Consider the following 17484-nt stretch of genomic DNA (forward strand, 5'->3'; position numbering starts at 1 on the left):
ATCAATATTGAAATCAACAGGCATACCTCTCAATTTTGTAGTGTATTGTGCTTTTTCATTATCTTCCACTGTTAATTCTCTCGCCTTGCAGCATTATCGCATTTTCATTTTGTTCTTGATTGTGTGTGTGGGTTTTTTGTTTGGTGTTTTTTTTTGTTTTTTTTTGTTTTTAATTTCATTATAATTTGAATTACGGGATCACTGATTTTTGTTTGGTGCCATGACATAATCTGCAGATTGTGGGTAGTGAGCAGAGTAAAGCATTGCACAGAAGAGCGATAGTGATGTTGGGTTTAACATTGACCTTAACAAATGCATGTGGATAAACAGCCCACAATCGCATGTTATGTATATCTGCATAAATTGAGAGGTATGGGAAGAATAGTTTTGCACTTGTGTAGCTCTTTGTTTTTGTCTTAAGTTGATTTAATATTCAGATAGTTACATGAGACTTCAACTGTTCATGTACGTGGAAAAGTAATTTTTAAGAAAGAATGGCTACCTATTTTCAACTCTTGGATATGCTGACTGGAATGTAACCCAGATGCCAAAAGCTTTGAAATAGTTTTCGTTATAAATAGCAATACAAGCTGGCTGGCATCGTAAATCTGTTTTATTTGCTTTCAGTTTTTTAGAAATAGAATTCTTAAGATCAGATAATTATTTTTTTCTTTAGTACTTAAATCTATTTTACTTCTCTCTACTACTTTGCTTTTTACTTGCTTTTACCCATTTTATATGTATTTATTTGCTATTGCTTCAGCCAAACTTGGAAAATTGCTGACTTAATTTATATCCCAATTTGAGCTGGGTGTTTAAACACAGTCTGTAAACAACAGCTTGATGTTATAAGCAGTGGATTTCAACAGGGCTTCTTAAGACACTGGTCCTGCATATCTGTTGTGAAGTATTTTCAGGTGTCGGCAGGAGTTTCACATGGAGTCCCATCCTGATTGCCTTTTTCTTAACGGTTAAATATGGATAACTTGTTTTAAATTGCTGTCAGTTTTTTAAAACAACTTTTGAGATAGGGAAGAGGAACAGAGAGAGAAGCTACAAGAAAAATATGATACTGAAGATGAAGACATAAAAGACCTCTTGATTATAATAGGAACCAGTACAACAGCCTTTCAAGTTAGGCTTATGACTTTGTTTTAGTTTCTGAGAATCTTAGAGAAGTTAGGGTGGTTATTTACATGTTGTACTGACGTAAATATTGTACACTGTAATGTACTTTGAAAACCATTACATTTTACATGGTTATTATCAAAGCTGTTACGCAACTTTTCTTTCTCAGAATACCATGTAATTTCTACTTTCAAGAGGAATCCTCTCGAACAGGCCTTCAGACGGCCCAATGTAAATCTAACTTCCAATCACCTTTTATATCATTACTGGATTGCTGTAAGCCATAAGGCCCCAGCATTCCTGTATGATATCTACCTCAGGATTACTGGAAGAAGCCCAAGGTAATGGTGACTAGATCTGTCTTGTCTGTACCTCTGACTTTTAAACAAAGCTATGCTTACACTATGATTTATGTTGATGATTTTTAGATATTTTTTTTTCCTTCCCCTGAATGCTTTGTGACTTAAATCTTGGCTTTTTTCTCCTGAGAACAGGTCCTTGAATTCAAAGTGACTGAATTTTCTAGGAAAAATGAGGATATCTTTGTTGGATAGTTTGGGGGTTTGAATAGTTAAGGTAGACTAAATTAAAGGATCTAGAAAGTGATGTTTATTCTTGAATAATAAACAGTCAAAATATGTTGATCCTTATTTTTTCCCACAGGACGCCACATTACTTTGAGTTTCCAGATAAATCCATTAGAAAGTGCAGTAAGGCACCCTAATTTAACTTTTCAATCCAACCCCCTCTTGTATCAATACTGGACTGCAGTCAGCCATACAATGCCTGCATTTTTGCACGATCTTTTGCTCAGATTGACAGGTCATAAACCATGGTAAGAAGGACAGGCCTAAAAATACCTTGCTGGCAAGGTGGTGGAGACATGTGAAGAAGACATGGCATGAGCACTGTCTAGATTTACTAACTGCAAGCAATAACAATCCAATGGCTGCGTTTCGAAGAGATTAATGACTGGCTCAACAATGCTGTTCAACATACATCTTGGTTTGGTGTCCCAGTCAGTCATTAAACTCTAGAAAGTGGCTTGCATAAAGATTGTTGTTGCTCTTATAAACTGAAAATGGAACGGGAGATGGAGTTGTTAATTACAGGTTATTCCTGTAGATGATACAATTTGATCTGTTGGTTTGTATCATCTTGACATTCCGTTCAGTTTATAATATTTACGCTAGTATCTGCCTAACCTCTTCAGTGGTGAAAATGACATAGTTCTGTTAAATAGGCTAAATGAAGTTATATAGAAGGAATATAAGGTGTCACTTCAGTTTGTTTCAGATTTGCCAAGCCATACGATTGTAACTCATTACATATGTTTTCAGAAGTATTTGTCTTCAGAGTCTATAAAAAATCTTCACTCTGGTGACAGTGTATTAACACAAGTGAGTATTCATTCACTGTCCTGTAGTTCAGGTCAGTTGTTCTGTGAGAACAGTCAGTTCTCTAAGAGGCTTGGCAGTGGATCAGTAGAAAGAAGCCATGTAAGTGGTTTGTAGGAGAAAGCTTCTCAAAGTGCTTGGGTTCTGTTGTTCAAATCCTGCTCAGTAGTGTCATACAGCAACAGTAATGGCAGGAGGCTGTGCTAGAGGCTGTGGGAAGATCAGGATATGTTCAAAAGATGTAAGCTTTTCAGAACAAAAGAAGGTTTTGAATGTACAAGTTCCTAGCTTTTAGGTTCTTTTGAAATTTATTCTTAATAAAAAAATGATAGGAATTCTGGCAGATGTAGAGACCATTAGTCACTAAAACCAGTTACAATATAAATGCCAACCCTGCTGACTTTCAAATGGTTAGGAAGTAGAGCTTCCAGAATCCTATAAATCTTTAAAAGATGTTCAGTCTTTTAAGTATTACACTAGTAGGAGTAAAACAAGCTGAGAATAATCATGTTGTTTAGAATGCTGTTAGCAGTGGGAATGTTGAGTCTTGTTTTTGCTTTTCTTGGAGTTCTTCCTTGATGTCCAAAGATGGAATTTAGGACTTTATCAGTACTAGTACAGTTGGTGACATTAAATATGTATTTTCTAGCCTATGAATTATTACTGTTAAGATTATTTCAAATTAGTTTAATATAACAGTGGGTGGGGGAGTTTCCTATCATGCACAAGATTTTCAGTTTGGAGGAAATGTGTGAGATTCAACTAAAGCAAGCTGTTATTCATTCACAAAAGTTACTCAAATGCACTTGAAAGAAAAGGTTTCAGTTTGATACCCAACCCACTTACAGGAATGTACCTTTCATTATTACTCTTTTTTTTCCTTCAAGCATTTAAAAAATGGGAACCTGCAATAAGAGCAGCAGAAGAAAATACATAGACACAAGCAGGACATAGACACAAGCAGTGTTAAACCCTAGTGGGCTTTAATAATAGAATAAATTTGAGACAGATCTTGCCTACTTTTTTTTTTCCCCCTAGTCTTCTGACTCCAACTTTGAAAGCTGCTTTAACTGATGGATTGAAGACAGTCATGGTATAAGGATGTCCCACTGTTGCTGTGGTCATTCTGTCCAATTGGCATAATGGTCTTAATTGCCAGGTAGCATGTACTGAGAAAATTCTAAAGACTTGGAAATGCTAGTGGCAATTCTTAAACTCAGTACAGTGCTGTTCTGAGAGAAAAAGGGCTGGCGTAATCTGAAATACGATGTTTTCCATCACTATTTAGCAGAAAACTTGAGCAGTGTAGTAAAAATGTAGAATTAGCCAAAACTTGACATCATGTGGTCAATGGCCTGCCCTCTCTGTGTTGAGTCAGAATACATTTCTGAGGTGTTTGTGTGCAATGTAGGAAAACCTCTAAGTAATGCAATTACTGAGTAGGTTTAACTGCACTGTTGTCATACTGTCACAATACTGTGCTGCAACTGAGTAAGAAATTTTTAACAAGTAGAAGAAATAGGTTGGGCCTATGACTCTTTAGAACTAAAGGCTCATAATCAAAAAGTCTTCCTGTTCAGGTTTTTTTGGAAACTTACTGTTAACTTTCTGCAATATGAAATCATTCTTTTGCACATTACTTGTGGAAACAATGTTTTTTGTTTTTTTTTTTTTGTAGTGAGGTGGAAAAAGTTCTGCCTTTTTTTTTTTTAAATCTCATTTAAGTTCCTTAAATTTAACAATTCTGTGATAGGAAGAAGTAATGAATATAATCTGAAATTTATAGGAAAAAACAGGTACAATAAGGATTGTCATAATGAAGAGTTAATATTTTGTACTGAATACTGTTATAGCATTGTGCAGTTACAGAAATAGTGGTGATAATCCTTAACATCTAAGTTTAAGGATAGTATTATCAGTTGCTTGCCATGCATATACATAATTGCATAGCAAAGCTTGCTGATTTTCTAATTACCTTTAATATTAGGCATAGATCTTGCTTTTAACTTTGCATAGAGCTTAGCACAACAGAACCATGTTATTTAATACTAATCCCATATATTTGAAATCTAAAGGCCTCTAAATATACTCCCAGCAGTGGGGTATATTTACTGGAAGAACAGAATGTGGCATGAAGTATTTAAATTTGTAGTTCGGTGATTTCTCCAACAATTCATGTTCTCTTACTCCTCCTTAAAAAGCAAAAGGAAGGGTGTGGTTCATGTACGTAGAATGATGTCAAGGCCATAATTTCTTATCTGTCAATTTAAAACTGCTTCAAACTTAATATAAAGCATCTTTTATCATTTCAGATCTTCAGGTTTTGGCATAAAGTTTGGTTATGTGTGTTCATGCTCTTAGTTGTGTGTAGTCCCATTTGCAGGAGGAATATGGTGCCGTTGAAGTTTATAAAGTTTAGTCTGCCAGAGCTACATGACTGTCCACTAAATGACAGTGCTGATATTTCTGAAATAAATCTGTCATCTTACTATTTATAAAAAAAAAAGAAAGTATAGTTTCATGTTCATTTAGTGCAGATAACAAGCTGTCACCAAGAAAGTCGGCCCTCTTCTGCCAACTCTGTAATTGATTTAGCAGTTGAGAGAATGTGGAGACATGTGATTCTTTAGGCTCATATATCAGCCTTATGGAGAGGAAAAAAAAAATTGACTGAATTTAATCAGCAGTTGTGTCCAGTCATTAAATCCAGTTTAGTTGGAGGGGGGAGAGAAACCTGCAGCTGAGGTAGGACTCCTTTTATCCACTAGATGCTTAAAAATTTTATTTCTTAATTGGCTTAGCTATGCTCTAAAACTGTATCTGTAAACAGGGACAGCAACTTTGTATTAGTTCAAATTAAGTTTAGCTTTTCTTTACAGAAAAGAGCTAAAATGAATGTCAGTGGCCAGCAGCAAGCTCAAAATCAACATTTGTCTGATCAGATAATAATTTGCACCATTTAGTGTTTTGCGGAGGCACAGGTTTTCCTCAACTGTAGCAGTCTAAAACTTGCTGCTCTTCCAGCTTACCATAAGAACAGAAATTGAGCAGGTACAAGTTAAGTCAACAGCTTAGTTAAGACTGTCAGTGGACAGACCTCTGCAAAAAGTGTAAGCCTTTAACCACTGTGTCCTGTTTGGCCTGTTACTCAGGCCATTCTTCTGTAAGGTTTTTCTGGCTTATCTGACCAGTGAGACCTTTACTTTGCAAGTTTTGAGTTTTTTTTCTGAGTTTTTTTTTTACTTAAATAATGAGACAGTGTTTTTAATTTCAGTTTAGTCTTGTTTAGTGCAGGATATGTTTTGTATGTACAGTCTATATTCCTGATTATTTTTCAGTTGGAAGGGGCTGTGGTTCAACTTGGCTTCCACTCTTGCCACCTTGCCCAACTGATGAAACTAAGAACAGGTGTTTGAAAGCATCTAGGAACATCTACTAATAAAATTAGCTGGTGGTCTAAAATTATAATACAACTCTGAATTACTCTAGATAGGTTTCTTTGGGGTTTAATGAAAACTATTTGTGCTTTAGCTATACTTTACTTTTTCAATGGCCTCTGCAACTTCTATTACTCCATTTCATGAGAAGAAAGAGGCATTTTTCAGTATTCCTTTAGATACTGAGATGCCAGCCATTAGTGACAGTAGGGGACACTAACGTGATACATAATACTTCCTTTAGACTAGAGTTTCTGGAACAATGTGCTATATCACTTCTGCAAGTATCCTGGGCTGTATCAAAAGGAGTGTGACCAGCAGGTCGAAGGAGGTGATCTTGCCCCTCTACTCTGCTCTTGTGAGACCTGACCTGGAGTATTGTGTGCAGTTCTGGTGACCTCAACATAAAAAGGACATGGAACTGTTGGAACACGTCCAGAGAAGGGCCACGAGGACGATCAGGGGACTGGAGCACCTCCTGTATGAGGACAGGCTGAGGAAGCTGGGGCCGTTCAGCCTGGAAGAGAGAAATCTGTGTGGAGACCTCATAGCAGCCTTCCAGTATCTGAAGGGGGCCTATAGGGATGCTGGGGAGGGACTCTTCATGAGGGACTGTAGTGATAGGACAAGGGGTAATGGTTAAAACTTAAACAGGGGAAGTTTAGGTTGGATATAAGAAGGAAATTCTTTCCTGTGAGGGTGGTGAGGCACTGGAATGGGTTGCCCAGGGAGGTTGTGAATGCTCCATCCCTGGCAGTGTTCAAGGCCAGGTTGGACGAGGCCTTGGGCGATATGATTTAGCGTAAGGTGTCCCTGCCCATTGCAGGGGTGGTGGAACTAGATGATCTTAAGGTCCTTTCCAACCCTAACTATTCTATGATTCTATTTCTGCACCAAGGCAGCTTTCAGAGAAAAATCGGTGGTTTGCATTTCTTCTATGACTCTTGCTGAACAAAACTTACCTTAAGAAAGCCATTTCTTGTTAGTGCTGGGTTGTTCTGCTTTCTTTGTTTCCCCTCCCTTCCCCCGACTCTGCTTAAAATGACCAGTGTGTCCTGCTGTAAGGATCGAATTGGAAGCAGATCTGTGAGATGGAACTACCTTGAGCACCCAAAGCAGGAATGTAACAGCATTAGGTTATGTGATGGTAACTTAGTACTTACTAAAGTTGAGTGTCCATTTCTAGCACTGTAACACCTGAAACAATTGTCATAAATGTGGGGCTTTGCATCTGAGTAGCTGGATGACTCATGTTTTTTGGGTGCACTTCAGATAAGTTTCTATTTTGATCAGACTGCCCAGATTGGTCCTTACAGCATAATTTTTCTGTACTTCAGGTGATGATTTTAAAGAATTGCTTCCTATGTGTAGTAAAGGATGATGGAAGGTATTTCTGCGTATTTTGAAGTAGCATAGAACTGATCACCTAACTTTTAGGAGCTGCTATTGTTTATCTGTGCTCTTAAGTATTTTCTTGCCCTTTGCTGAAGAAGCAGAGGGTTAAGAGCCTAAGCTGTATTTCTGATGGCTTTAAGCCTTTCTCTCTTAGTGATCTTAATAAACCAATTTTGGTTTGTTAGAGATCTGGTTTTGCATAGTGTTCAAAATGATCAGGGAAACTTACTTCTTTGCTTAAAGTTAGTTATTGCGTGTATTTTCTGCACTGTGCAGTTTAACACTTGTCAGGTAAAATTGTTCAGTGCAGTCATATTGTTCAGTACCAGATATTCCGCTATGCTGAAGGGAAAAGTGGTGTGTGTGTGCAGAACTAGGGATTACCAATGGAAAACAATGGTTTTCTTCCCTTTAAAAAAACCCCAACAAAACAACAAGGGCGGGGGAGAGGTGGTAACTTACTATTGCAGTGTGAAGTATGATTAAGAAAAAGGGACTTTTCTGTAATTTCTGATTCTATATAAAGATTGGACAGCCAAGATCCATTTCAGTAACATGCAGAAATACCTTCTTGATGGAATATAACATCCTTTGGGTACAGAGCAAGATGGGATGTGTTAACATAGGGGTGTGGGGTTGGAGGGTAAAAAAAATTACAATCTTAGTCTGCTGTTCTTATTTGAACTAATTATTACTGCCATGTAACCTGTACATTCCATGCCTTGGACTATAGGATGATGAAAACAATAACACGTCTTCATAAGGCCATGATGTTGTTAGAATACTTTACAAGCAATTCTTGGATTTGGAATACTGAAAATATGACTATGCTAATGAACCAGCTGAGCCCTGAAGACAAAAAGGCAAGTAACTGTGTGATCTGGGCATGGAGACTGAAAGTAAAATATAAGCTCGTTTATTCAAGATTGAAAAAGGACATCTGTTGGGACTGCTGCTTTACTGTACCGTGGAGCTATCACTAGTACTAACTCGGCACTAGAGATTCCTGTCACATAGAACAGGACTGTGTTATGTGCTAGATCATTGGTGTGATCAGAGACAAGGAAAGGCAGGACCCTCTGGAAGGAGGCCTGATATAAAAGATGGTTGTCTTTGGAGTTGCCTGATCATGTAATCTGGTGTTGCCCATATATTGAGCTGTTAGTTTTACCTACATCATGAATAAAACAAGGCTTTAGTTCTTGACAATCTCTTCTGAGGAAACAGGAAGTGGATTTTGAGGGACTTTCTTGCTTGTTTTTAAACCGATAACAAATTTTATATACTGTTCTCATGGTTTGGCCAGAAAGCTGTGTGTAAGAAATACAAGTGTAAATTCTCTCACTTCTTTCTGAAGCATGCTTTTGCTGTGTGACTAAAGCTGCCCTGTGCAGGGGGAGAAGCGTAATGGAAGCAGCATGACAGAAAAGCCCTGGAGGATCTTAAGGAGGAAGGAAAACTTGAGTGCAGGGTCTGAGTAAGAGGGAATGAAATACCTTGAATGAAAAAAACCTTAGTCTTCCCACTGTGTGTGGTTGATTATGATAGTCTATTTTTGTACCGTATTTATCAAACACCTGTGTGGTGGGTTGACCTTAAAGCTGTAGTAGCATTCTCCCTCCTTGGCAGGACAGGGGAGAGTAAATATAACAAAAAATAAAAGAAGTCAGACATAGTATGTATTCACTGTGGTCCCCAAAATTCGATTAATTTTATTGGATTTATATCTCCTGAAGATACATAGGTTTTGGTGTTTGGTTTTTTTTTTTAAATACAGCTGTATAACTACAAGCACATCTAAAAGTCCTGTTTTATCAGTGAACTTGGCAGAGAGCAGTCTTTGTTCTATAGCATATTAGAACTGTCTTGTTGCTTAAAAGGAAACAAGAATAGAAATAGTTATTTCTAGAGTGGAATTCCTTACACACAGATGAAATGGGAAAGTGGTGCATTTTGAAGTGCAGGGAAGAATATTACCACTGAGGAGGAAAAATAAGACATGAAATACTTGGAGTTTGGAAGAGAATATGTAAGAAGCTGGCAGTTGAGTCAGAAATGGGATCTAAATCTTGTGATTAAGGAAATGATAACTTTCTTGCATCAAAGACAAATTTGAGTTATCTGGTAAAAGCATTTTTTCTTCTCCTTTAAATTACTATATATAACAACTGAATTTTTAGGCAACTAACAGGGAAAGCTTTTCTTTTATGCAGGTGTTTAATTTTGATGTTCGACAGCTACATTGGGCAGAATACATGGAAAATTACTGCATGGGAACAAAGAAATACGTGCTGAATGAAGAAATGTCTGGCCTTCCCGCAGCTAGGAAACATTTGAACAAGTAAGTATAAATTTATATTTTTCTTCATTTGTATTTTGTGTTTTCCAGCTCTTGTCAAGTCCTATTTTTCCATGTTACAACTTAATTGTTCTTTATAGCACCTGCTCACGTCTTCCAGAATTTTTCTGTTCCAGTCCAGTGGCCTGAAGCGTTTTCTGAAGCCAGATGTAATCTTTCTTGTTTTATTTGTCACTCCTGAGTCGCTCTCAGTCCTGACAGTTACAATATTAGTCTGGTATTAGGGTTGTAGCTCTGACTAGTATATGCTGCAGTCCAGATTTCTGATTACCCAAGTGTCTTTTGGAAGTTACAAAGATAAGCAGTAACTCAAGGTCAGAATGGCTTGTTCAGTTAGGAAGGTTTAATAGAACAATGGTTATTTCTTCTGGGAGTGAGACCTTTGCCTCCAAGAGCAGGCGAGTAAACAGTCATGGACTCTCCACCTCCGAGCTGAAAAATCTGATTTTTGGTGTTCGAAGATGACTTTTCTTACCACTTCCTCTGTAGCTGCTAGTGTCCGGAGTTTTACTGGCACAGTTGTCCCTGGTTTATTTTTGGCTGATTTATAAAGATGGTTGTAGACATTTTCTTTTTACCGCATTAAAGAGACAAAAGTGATTATTCTTGTCGTGCAACACTACCTCACATCTGCTATCCTGACAGCACAAAGAGAAGTGGTCAAGGTCATTACTTATGTCATTCTTCTAAAGACAGTGATTTGCAGTTGTGGATTGGAATGATACATTACAATCTCAAATACACTTTTGGAAGATGGTAATCTTTGATAATGGTGGGAATAGCTGAGGAGGTGTTCCCTTCTGGTTTTGCTTTAAGTTTATTCAGATGCTGTTAAATGGGACTTTGTTTACATTCTCCCTACAAAGGAGTGTACCAAAAATAACATGAGAAATAGCCTTGTATTTGAACAGTATCTGGTTGTCCTCAGTGCTCAGTTTATAAGTGGATTATTTTAGCAAGAGGTTTAGGTTCTCGCCTATATTCACTCTGAAGTATTTGGTCTCTTCTGTTAGCACCTAGCTTTTAACTCTTTAACTCTTTAACTGAGTCCAGTGCTTCAACATTAGCCAGATCTGGTAGGCTAGGGGATGTGGCTTCTCTAGGAAGCTACTGGGTGAATTTTTTTCTCAAATAGAAAAGTGAGCTTTACTTTTGTAATACTGAAATTTAGACTATTTTTTTAGTGCAGATAAGGTATGTAGGTGAAGGTCTTGCTATAATAACAGCAAGCCTACCTGTAAAACGATGGCAGTGAGTATTTCCTTAGATCAAGTTGTCTCTAAAATACAAACGGTCATAATCTACTGAACCAAAGAGATTGCTCTGGTTCTAAGAAATCAGAGTAAATTCTGGTTGCTCTTTGTCTTGAAGCTTCTGTCTTTTCCTGTGAGATTATTACTAAAATTCAGAGTTGCCATGAAAGGACACTTGGTTTTTCCTAATCTTTAAAATACAGTTCGCTGAGAAAGAATGAGTTTAAAATTGCAGGGAAGACTGAGCTCTGTGGCTAGAAAATCCTATGATGTTTTTGTGTGTTGTCAACAGCAGTTGGAGTTACTTCTGCATATATATCAAGTTTTACAATCTGGAGGAGAGGAGGGGATTTCATAGTGTTAAATATTTCCTTGGTTTTGGGGTGGATGGCAGCCTTCTATAGCTAAGTAACTGTGTGTGTGACCTTGGCTTTAAGAGGCTTTATCAACCAACTTTAAAGCAGAAATACCTGTGGTTAGCTATACGGCTGGCTCCATTCTTTAGGTATCGTGTGTTTCACTTTTCAGCAGTGAACTATGGAAAAACCTTCTCTGATCCTTTGCTTGCCAGCTTACTTCGATCATTCAGTTAATACCACTCATAGTACGTTTTGAGATGAATAGATGTACAAGTTAAATTCTCCATTAGAAGTTAATTTTTGAGTGTTCTTTTTTTTTGCCACAAGTCTTGGCACCTTGGCTTTTAATTATTTTTTTTTTTTTCTTCTTAGGTTAAGAAATATACGTTACGGCTTCAATACAATTCTTGTGATCCTGATCTGGCGTATATTTATTGCAAGATCACAAATGGCACGAAATATCTGGTACTTTGTGGTTAGTCTGTGTTACAAGTTCCTCTCGTACTTCAGAGCCTCCAGTACTATGAGATACTGAAGAAGAGAATTTAGCATTAGGACATCTATGCATATGGTGGTCTAACTGCACAAAGCCTGTAACATGTAGTCATCTCACATTTTGTAAAAGCATAATGTCATCTTACATTGACGTACAAAATATACAGTATGGTATATGTAATGTTAGTTGTGTATCTTCCTGGAAACAGAATAAAATGGTCAAGTGCCAGGATGAATTGGCATTAGGCAAACGTTTAAATAACTTTAACTCTTTGACCTGGGGAAACATTTTAAACCGCTGACCAATGTAACTGTGCAATTTGGAACGTGTTTGTTTGAAATCTGCCTTAACTTTTTTCTTTTAAGTTTTACTCCACATTGAGCAAGATAAATATTGTGACTTAGTAGTTGTTAGTTTCTGTAAACCTGTTTATTTGAAATTCTTCTAAATTGCAAAGGGATTTGGAAGTTGCAAAATCGTATAAATGATGGTAGATCTCCTGGGGAAAAAAAACCTGAGGACTTTTGTAATTTGCCTTTTTGCCACTTCTTCCCTTCTTATCAAAGTAGGGATGCAACAATGGTGCCTACTTTGCTTTAAAAAAAAAAACAAAAAAAACAGAAACAAAAAAAAAACAACCCAAAAACCAAAACCTTCCTTAATTACTGAAAGGCCTTTTGTCCAGTCTGGTTTTCAGAATACACTTGGTGATTCAGTTCTGTGCTTGAAATTGTCTGTGTCTAACTTATATTTATGTCAGCATGAGCAATTTGCTTCTCTGAAATCAGAATTGATCCTATCATAGAGTAGATAAAAGGAAATATAACCCCAGGGGGATGGGATACAGAAGGTGTAGAGGGCTGGGGGATAAGACTGAAGTCATTGACCATCTGTTTGGGTTTTGGTGTGGGTTTTTTTTTGTTTTTGTTTTTTTTTAATGGTTCTTATTGGCAACACAAAGCCAGCCTTTTATTGTTACACTTCTGACTTCAGAAGGTATTTGAAAGGAATTTATTATGCTTAGTTGCTATTTATATTACTGGTAACAGTAGTTGGACAAACTATAGGCTTTCATTGAGGTATACCTGTTTTTAAATTCTAAGCAATGCTAGTGAGTGCTTCATGAATTAATAATGTTTTAAATCTCTGACCTATGAAATTTGATATATGGAAAACACCAATGCATAAGCACACTCTCTTATCCCTGCTCCAATAAACTCATTTCACTCAGCATGCAGAGCAAGATGTACCTTGCTTCAAAATGAAACTTTTAACTGAAACTACTAGGTTTAATTACGAAGAAACCTGGGTTTTTTCTCTGCGTGTTACTTTGTTTCAGTAGGGAAGATAGTTAAAAAACCTAGCAAGTTGTAAGAAAAGATTGAATCCTTGTTTAAGGCAATATATGATGATCCCTTTAAATTTTGATTGCACAGAATTCTGAGAATACTGTAATGTTCCTCTTAACTGATGCACTGACTGGCACCATTGCCCAGTGCTTGTTCATTAAAATCAGTTTATACTGATGAATATGTCTTGAATCTGCTTGGAGAGGCAAATAAAGACGTAATTACACAAGAGCTATGTTATACTTGCCCTTGGTAGTTTTTTGTTTTTTTTTTTTTTTTTGCCTATTTGAATTATGTAAAGAACTTATTTTGCTATTCCTGTGAAAACTCTTACTTTAAAAAGAACACCTTTTGTGAAGATGTATATCTCTTTTTGAAAAGATAAATGGCTTCCTTGTTGAAGCAAAATATTCTGTAGTAAGTAGTTAAGTTGTAATTCCTTTTTAAAATTACCTGTGTATATATAAAGGTAGTGATGAAAACCCTAAGTGGTCTAGGACCACACCTTGTGTGAGAGACCTCTGACTGTGGCTGAAAATAAATTATGGCTTCTGTGATTGAAGATGTTACGCTTTAACAAATACATTAGGTGTATTACATTTTTAGTTGCCTGCCCCAAATATCTTACTAGACCTGAAAGTATGCTTAAGCATTCCTGAATTGTAAACTCTTTTTCCAGAGGTGCCTACTATCCAATGACACCCTTTGTCCTGTGTTGGCATGTGGCTGAAGTTTGCAAAAGACAAATACATCATATTCGGAAAATGATTCTGTGAAGCAATTAACTTAGGAATTTTAGTTGTTTATTAAACATGATATTCTTAATGTTGATTTGTTAATACTGAAAACTATGAAGCCAATGAACTGATTCTGGTCCAAAACAGCGCTTAGAAATCTATTCTTTTGAATAAAGAAGAAAAGGATTGCTTTAAACATACGGATATTTAGCCTTTACTCTTTAAACATTTGCCAATTAAAACCCCCAATTTTTTCACTCCTTAAAGACCATGGTTCTGTGCACTATTGGTATCTTGCACAAATTCATCAGTCATCCTATTCAGCTAACAATAGATTCAGTGTCACATTTATACATTAGTTTTGTCACTTCCTGTGGTCAATCTGTGAAGTTCTATCTGAAACTACTGGGTTTTTTTCCATATCAGAACCCTGTGCTCTTGCAGTTCTTCATACCAGTGTTTGCACATAATGGATGTTGATCAAAAATGTATGGGAACTGTATTTTGATACAGTAAGCTAGACTCTACTGACTAGCAAGTTGCAGGAGGTATTCTAGTTAGTTAAATAGGGGGAAGAGCAGTCTGAAACAACAGGATCTCTTAACAGTAACTGGTATTTAAATTTGGGACCAGGAAAAAAACATGTTTTCCTGTAATGTCTTTCTCTGCTGTAGGAACAAATGTTTGGAAACAAATGCTAAATCTGTGAGCTTTTATAAGACATAAACAGAAATATTGGGTGCCTTTGTTTGTAAACCAAAAATAAACAAATCCCTTGAAAGTGGTGTTAGTGTTTTGTATTTGTACATGTTTTCAATCAGATTTGTGGAAAAAATTGTGTAGTGTAAATGCCATCTCAGTATTCACAAACATGCTCTTTCTTTTGTGAAAGACTTTGAAAATTGAGTTGACTGGTGCTGCATTTTGAAAAGCAAACCAAAAACCTTCACAATCACACAACAAAAAACAGGCCCAACAAACAAAACTGTCGCAATCTTGAGGTCTGTGAAGTGATATCAAAACACATACTTGGTCATGGTGACTTTCTTGTATGTCAGCTAGTTTACTCCTTGCTGTCATTTCCTGTTCATTCCTAGCATTAGTTTCAAATTTACTTAAATAGCTGGGTGCCCTTTTGTATGGTTTAAAAGGGTACTGTGGATTTGCAGTTGCTTTTGGAATAATTTCAAGCAATTGCAAGCAGCTTTAAAGTTATTGTTATTACCTACATTTTGTGGTAGAGAGAGGAAAAGGTAACTTTCAGTGTATCACCAAAAGGGCTTGGTTTTGTTGTTTGTGGGGTGTTTGCTTGTTAGTTTTTTGTGTTCATTTTTTTGTTGGTTTGGGTTTTTTGTTGGTTTTTTGTTTGTTTGGGGGAGAGAATGGTGATTATTTTTAACCATAATTTCTTGGAATCTTCAGATTGCTTCTTTTATCAAGAGCACCGTGCTAGAGATCATGCGTGATCTGTTAAGCTGTGGTTTGGGGTCTGTCAGATTTAAAGCATAAATTGTCTTTTACTTGACTTTAAGGCTTAAATTACTAAATACAGATGTTTTGTTGGCATCTTTAGTTGATTCAAAACCAGAAAGAACACGAAGTTTTAAGATGTTATATCCCTTACATATCTTGCACTGTTAAACATCTTGCACTTTCTTCATAGTACATTATTATGTTATAACCTGTTCAAAAACAAAGAACAGATTTCTAGAGGTAGCTTGGATCTGAGAAGCACCCTTCACAGACCTGAGAAGTATGATTTTGTCATAGTATTTTCACATATTTCACAATCTGCTGAGCAGACTTTAAATCAGAAATAAGAATCAACACAGAATGGCTACTCTGGAGAAATGTAAGTAGATTGTATACTCTTGCTGTTTGTCAGTCTTTTTGTGCTGAAATATGTGCAATTTATTTTGTTTAGCCTGGTGATACTCACTGTGTGAGTAAATCTCTAGAAACTGTAAAATAGTTTCAGTGAAGTTGAGACAAAATATTTGCTCTTGCTTTTATTGAGCTGTACCATCATAAATTTAGAAAGCAGAAATTGAATTGTCTTGCTTATTATCACTTTAAATTCTAGGTTTTCTTGCTCCCTTCTAGAGTGTTCTCCAGAGCTTCTTCAGACAATGCTGTCCTGCTTTCTGTCTGCAGATGACTGCAAGTTAAAGGTTACATAACGAAACTGTGAGCTGCTTCTTTTCCATCTCAAACTAAATTTAACCTTGCTTCCACTTTCAGGATATTTATAAATGCTTTCCTCCTTAATGTTATCTTAGTACTTTTCTTCACTGTAGAGTTGACGTTCATTTTGGCTTTCCCTGCTCTGCAACAAATGATTCACTATCGATAATCAGCAATTATGCAACTGTTCTGGAGTACGGAACAGTGACAGCTTTGAGCAGCTTTTATTCTTATTATGAGAAGCAAGAGAAACCGTGACTAATTGGTGAAAGCAAAAAGTTCCAGCACATTAATGCACTGAATAAAATTGGAATGCTTGGAGCCACGCGCTCGAGGTAGGGTGAATGGCACTATTTTTATTCTTGATTCAGTTACATGCATTAAGTACAAGTGTAGTGACTATTATCAGAAGCTTTAATTCCATTCTAATTGAATTGCTGTACCTTTTAAGATGGTAACTGTAGCCACTATCACTTCTGAAAAATTAATATTTTGTCATGAAGAAAGGAGGTGTCTTTCGTTTCTTTGTGAGCATATGAAAAAACTAAGAATTTATAGTAAGATTCTTTGAAATAAGAAAATTAAACTAAAGTGGGATATAGAATGAACATTAAATCTGAAACGGCCCCTGTCTGAGGTGGTTGGAATTTCCTCTACATCCTTTGTGTATGCCCATCCCTATTGTAGAAACATCAATTTTGTCTACCATGAGTGTGGAAAAGTAGTTGTAGTATTCATATTTTAATCAACATACATCTGATTTACTATTTAATAGTGGCTAAGTACCAAAATATTTTCACTTTTATGTATTATGTCAGACTGAATCTTGATTCTAGACAGTATCATATGGTTGAATATCTTTATGAAACAAAATAGCTCATTCTTTCTGTGGTTCCTGATGGAATTGTTCCAGAACTAGGTGTCTAGGGACACAAATTACATTTACTGCTTTAGTCACTTCATTGGAGTTCAAGAATCTAAACTTAGGCTTGATTTCCTCTCTACAGTTTTCTCAGTATGATTCAGAATCATAAGGCAAATACTTAAAATAAGCAGGGACTTCTCAAAAACAGTCACATTGTGGAGTGGGGAGAGAAAGACCTGTGGAAATGATAGGTGATAGGTAATGGTTAAAGTGTAAGAAGAGGCTTAGTATTGTTAATACTTGTTTTTATCTTAGTTTGTAGGCAGGATTGGGGCTGTATTGACACTGTTGTGTCATGTGGCTCATGATCTGCATTGTATATAAAGCTTGTGGTCCAAAACCATAAATGAGACAGGAACTTTAAGTGAGCAAGTCTGTCATCCAGCACTTCTCACTTAATGTACTCTCCTAGGACAGTGCTTACTCAAAGATGCGGATTCAGTTTGGATCAGGACAGCAGCTGAA

The 17484-nt window shown here is 36.5% G+C and overlaps 1 protein-coding gene across 2 annotated transcripts in view; it reads left to right on the plus strand.

Moving 5' to 3' along the window:
* FAR1 (fatty acyl-CoA reductase 1) overlaps positions 1–12188 on the plus strand; it is a 32161-nt gene extending 19973 nt beyond the window's left edge. For both annotated transcript variants that reach the window (XM_057410897.1, XM_057410896.1), the window contains exons 9-12: positions 1298–1469; positions 8091–8220; positions 9571–9698; positions 11701–12188. In XM_057410897.1, coding sequence (XP_057266880.1) covers positions 1298–1469; positions 8091–8220; positions 9571–9698; positions 11701–11863 — 593 coding nt within the window. In that variant the 3' untranslated portion in view covers positions 11864–12188. The remainder of the gene's footprint in view (positions 1–1297; positions 1470–8090; positions 8221–9570; positions 9699–11700) is intronic.
* The last annotated feature ends 5296 nt before the right edge of the window (positions 12189–17484 follow it).

This window comes from Pezoporus wallicus, unplaced genomic scaffold, assembly GCF_028554395.1.
Source record: "Pezoporus wallicus isolate ANWC-B61680 ecotype Strahan unplaced genomic scaffold, APGP_CSIRO_Pwel_v1 contig_5958, whole genome shotgun sequence".
Taxonomy (NCBI): domain Eukaryota; kingdom Metazoa; phylum Chordata; class Aves; order Psittaciformes; family Psittacidae; genus Pezoporus; species Pezoporus wallicus.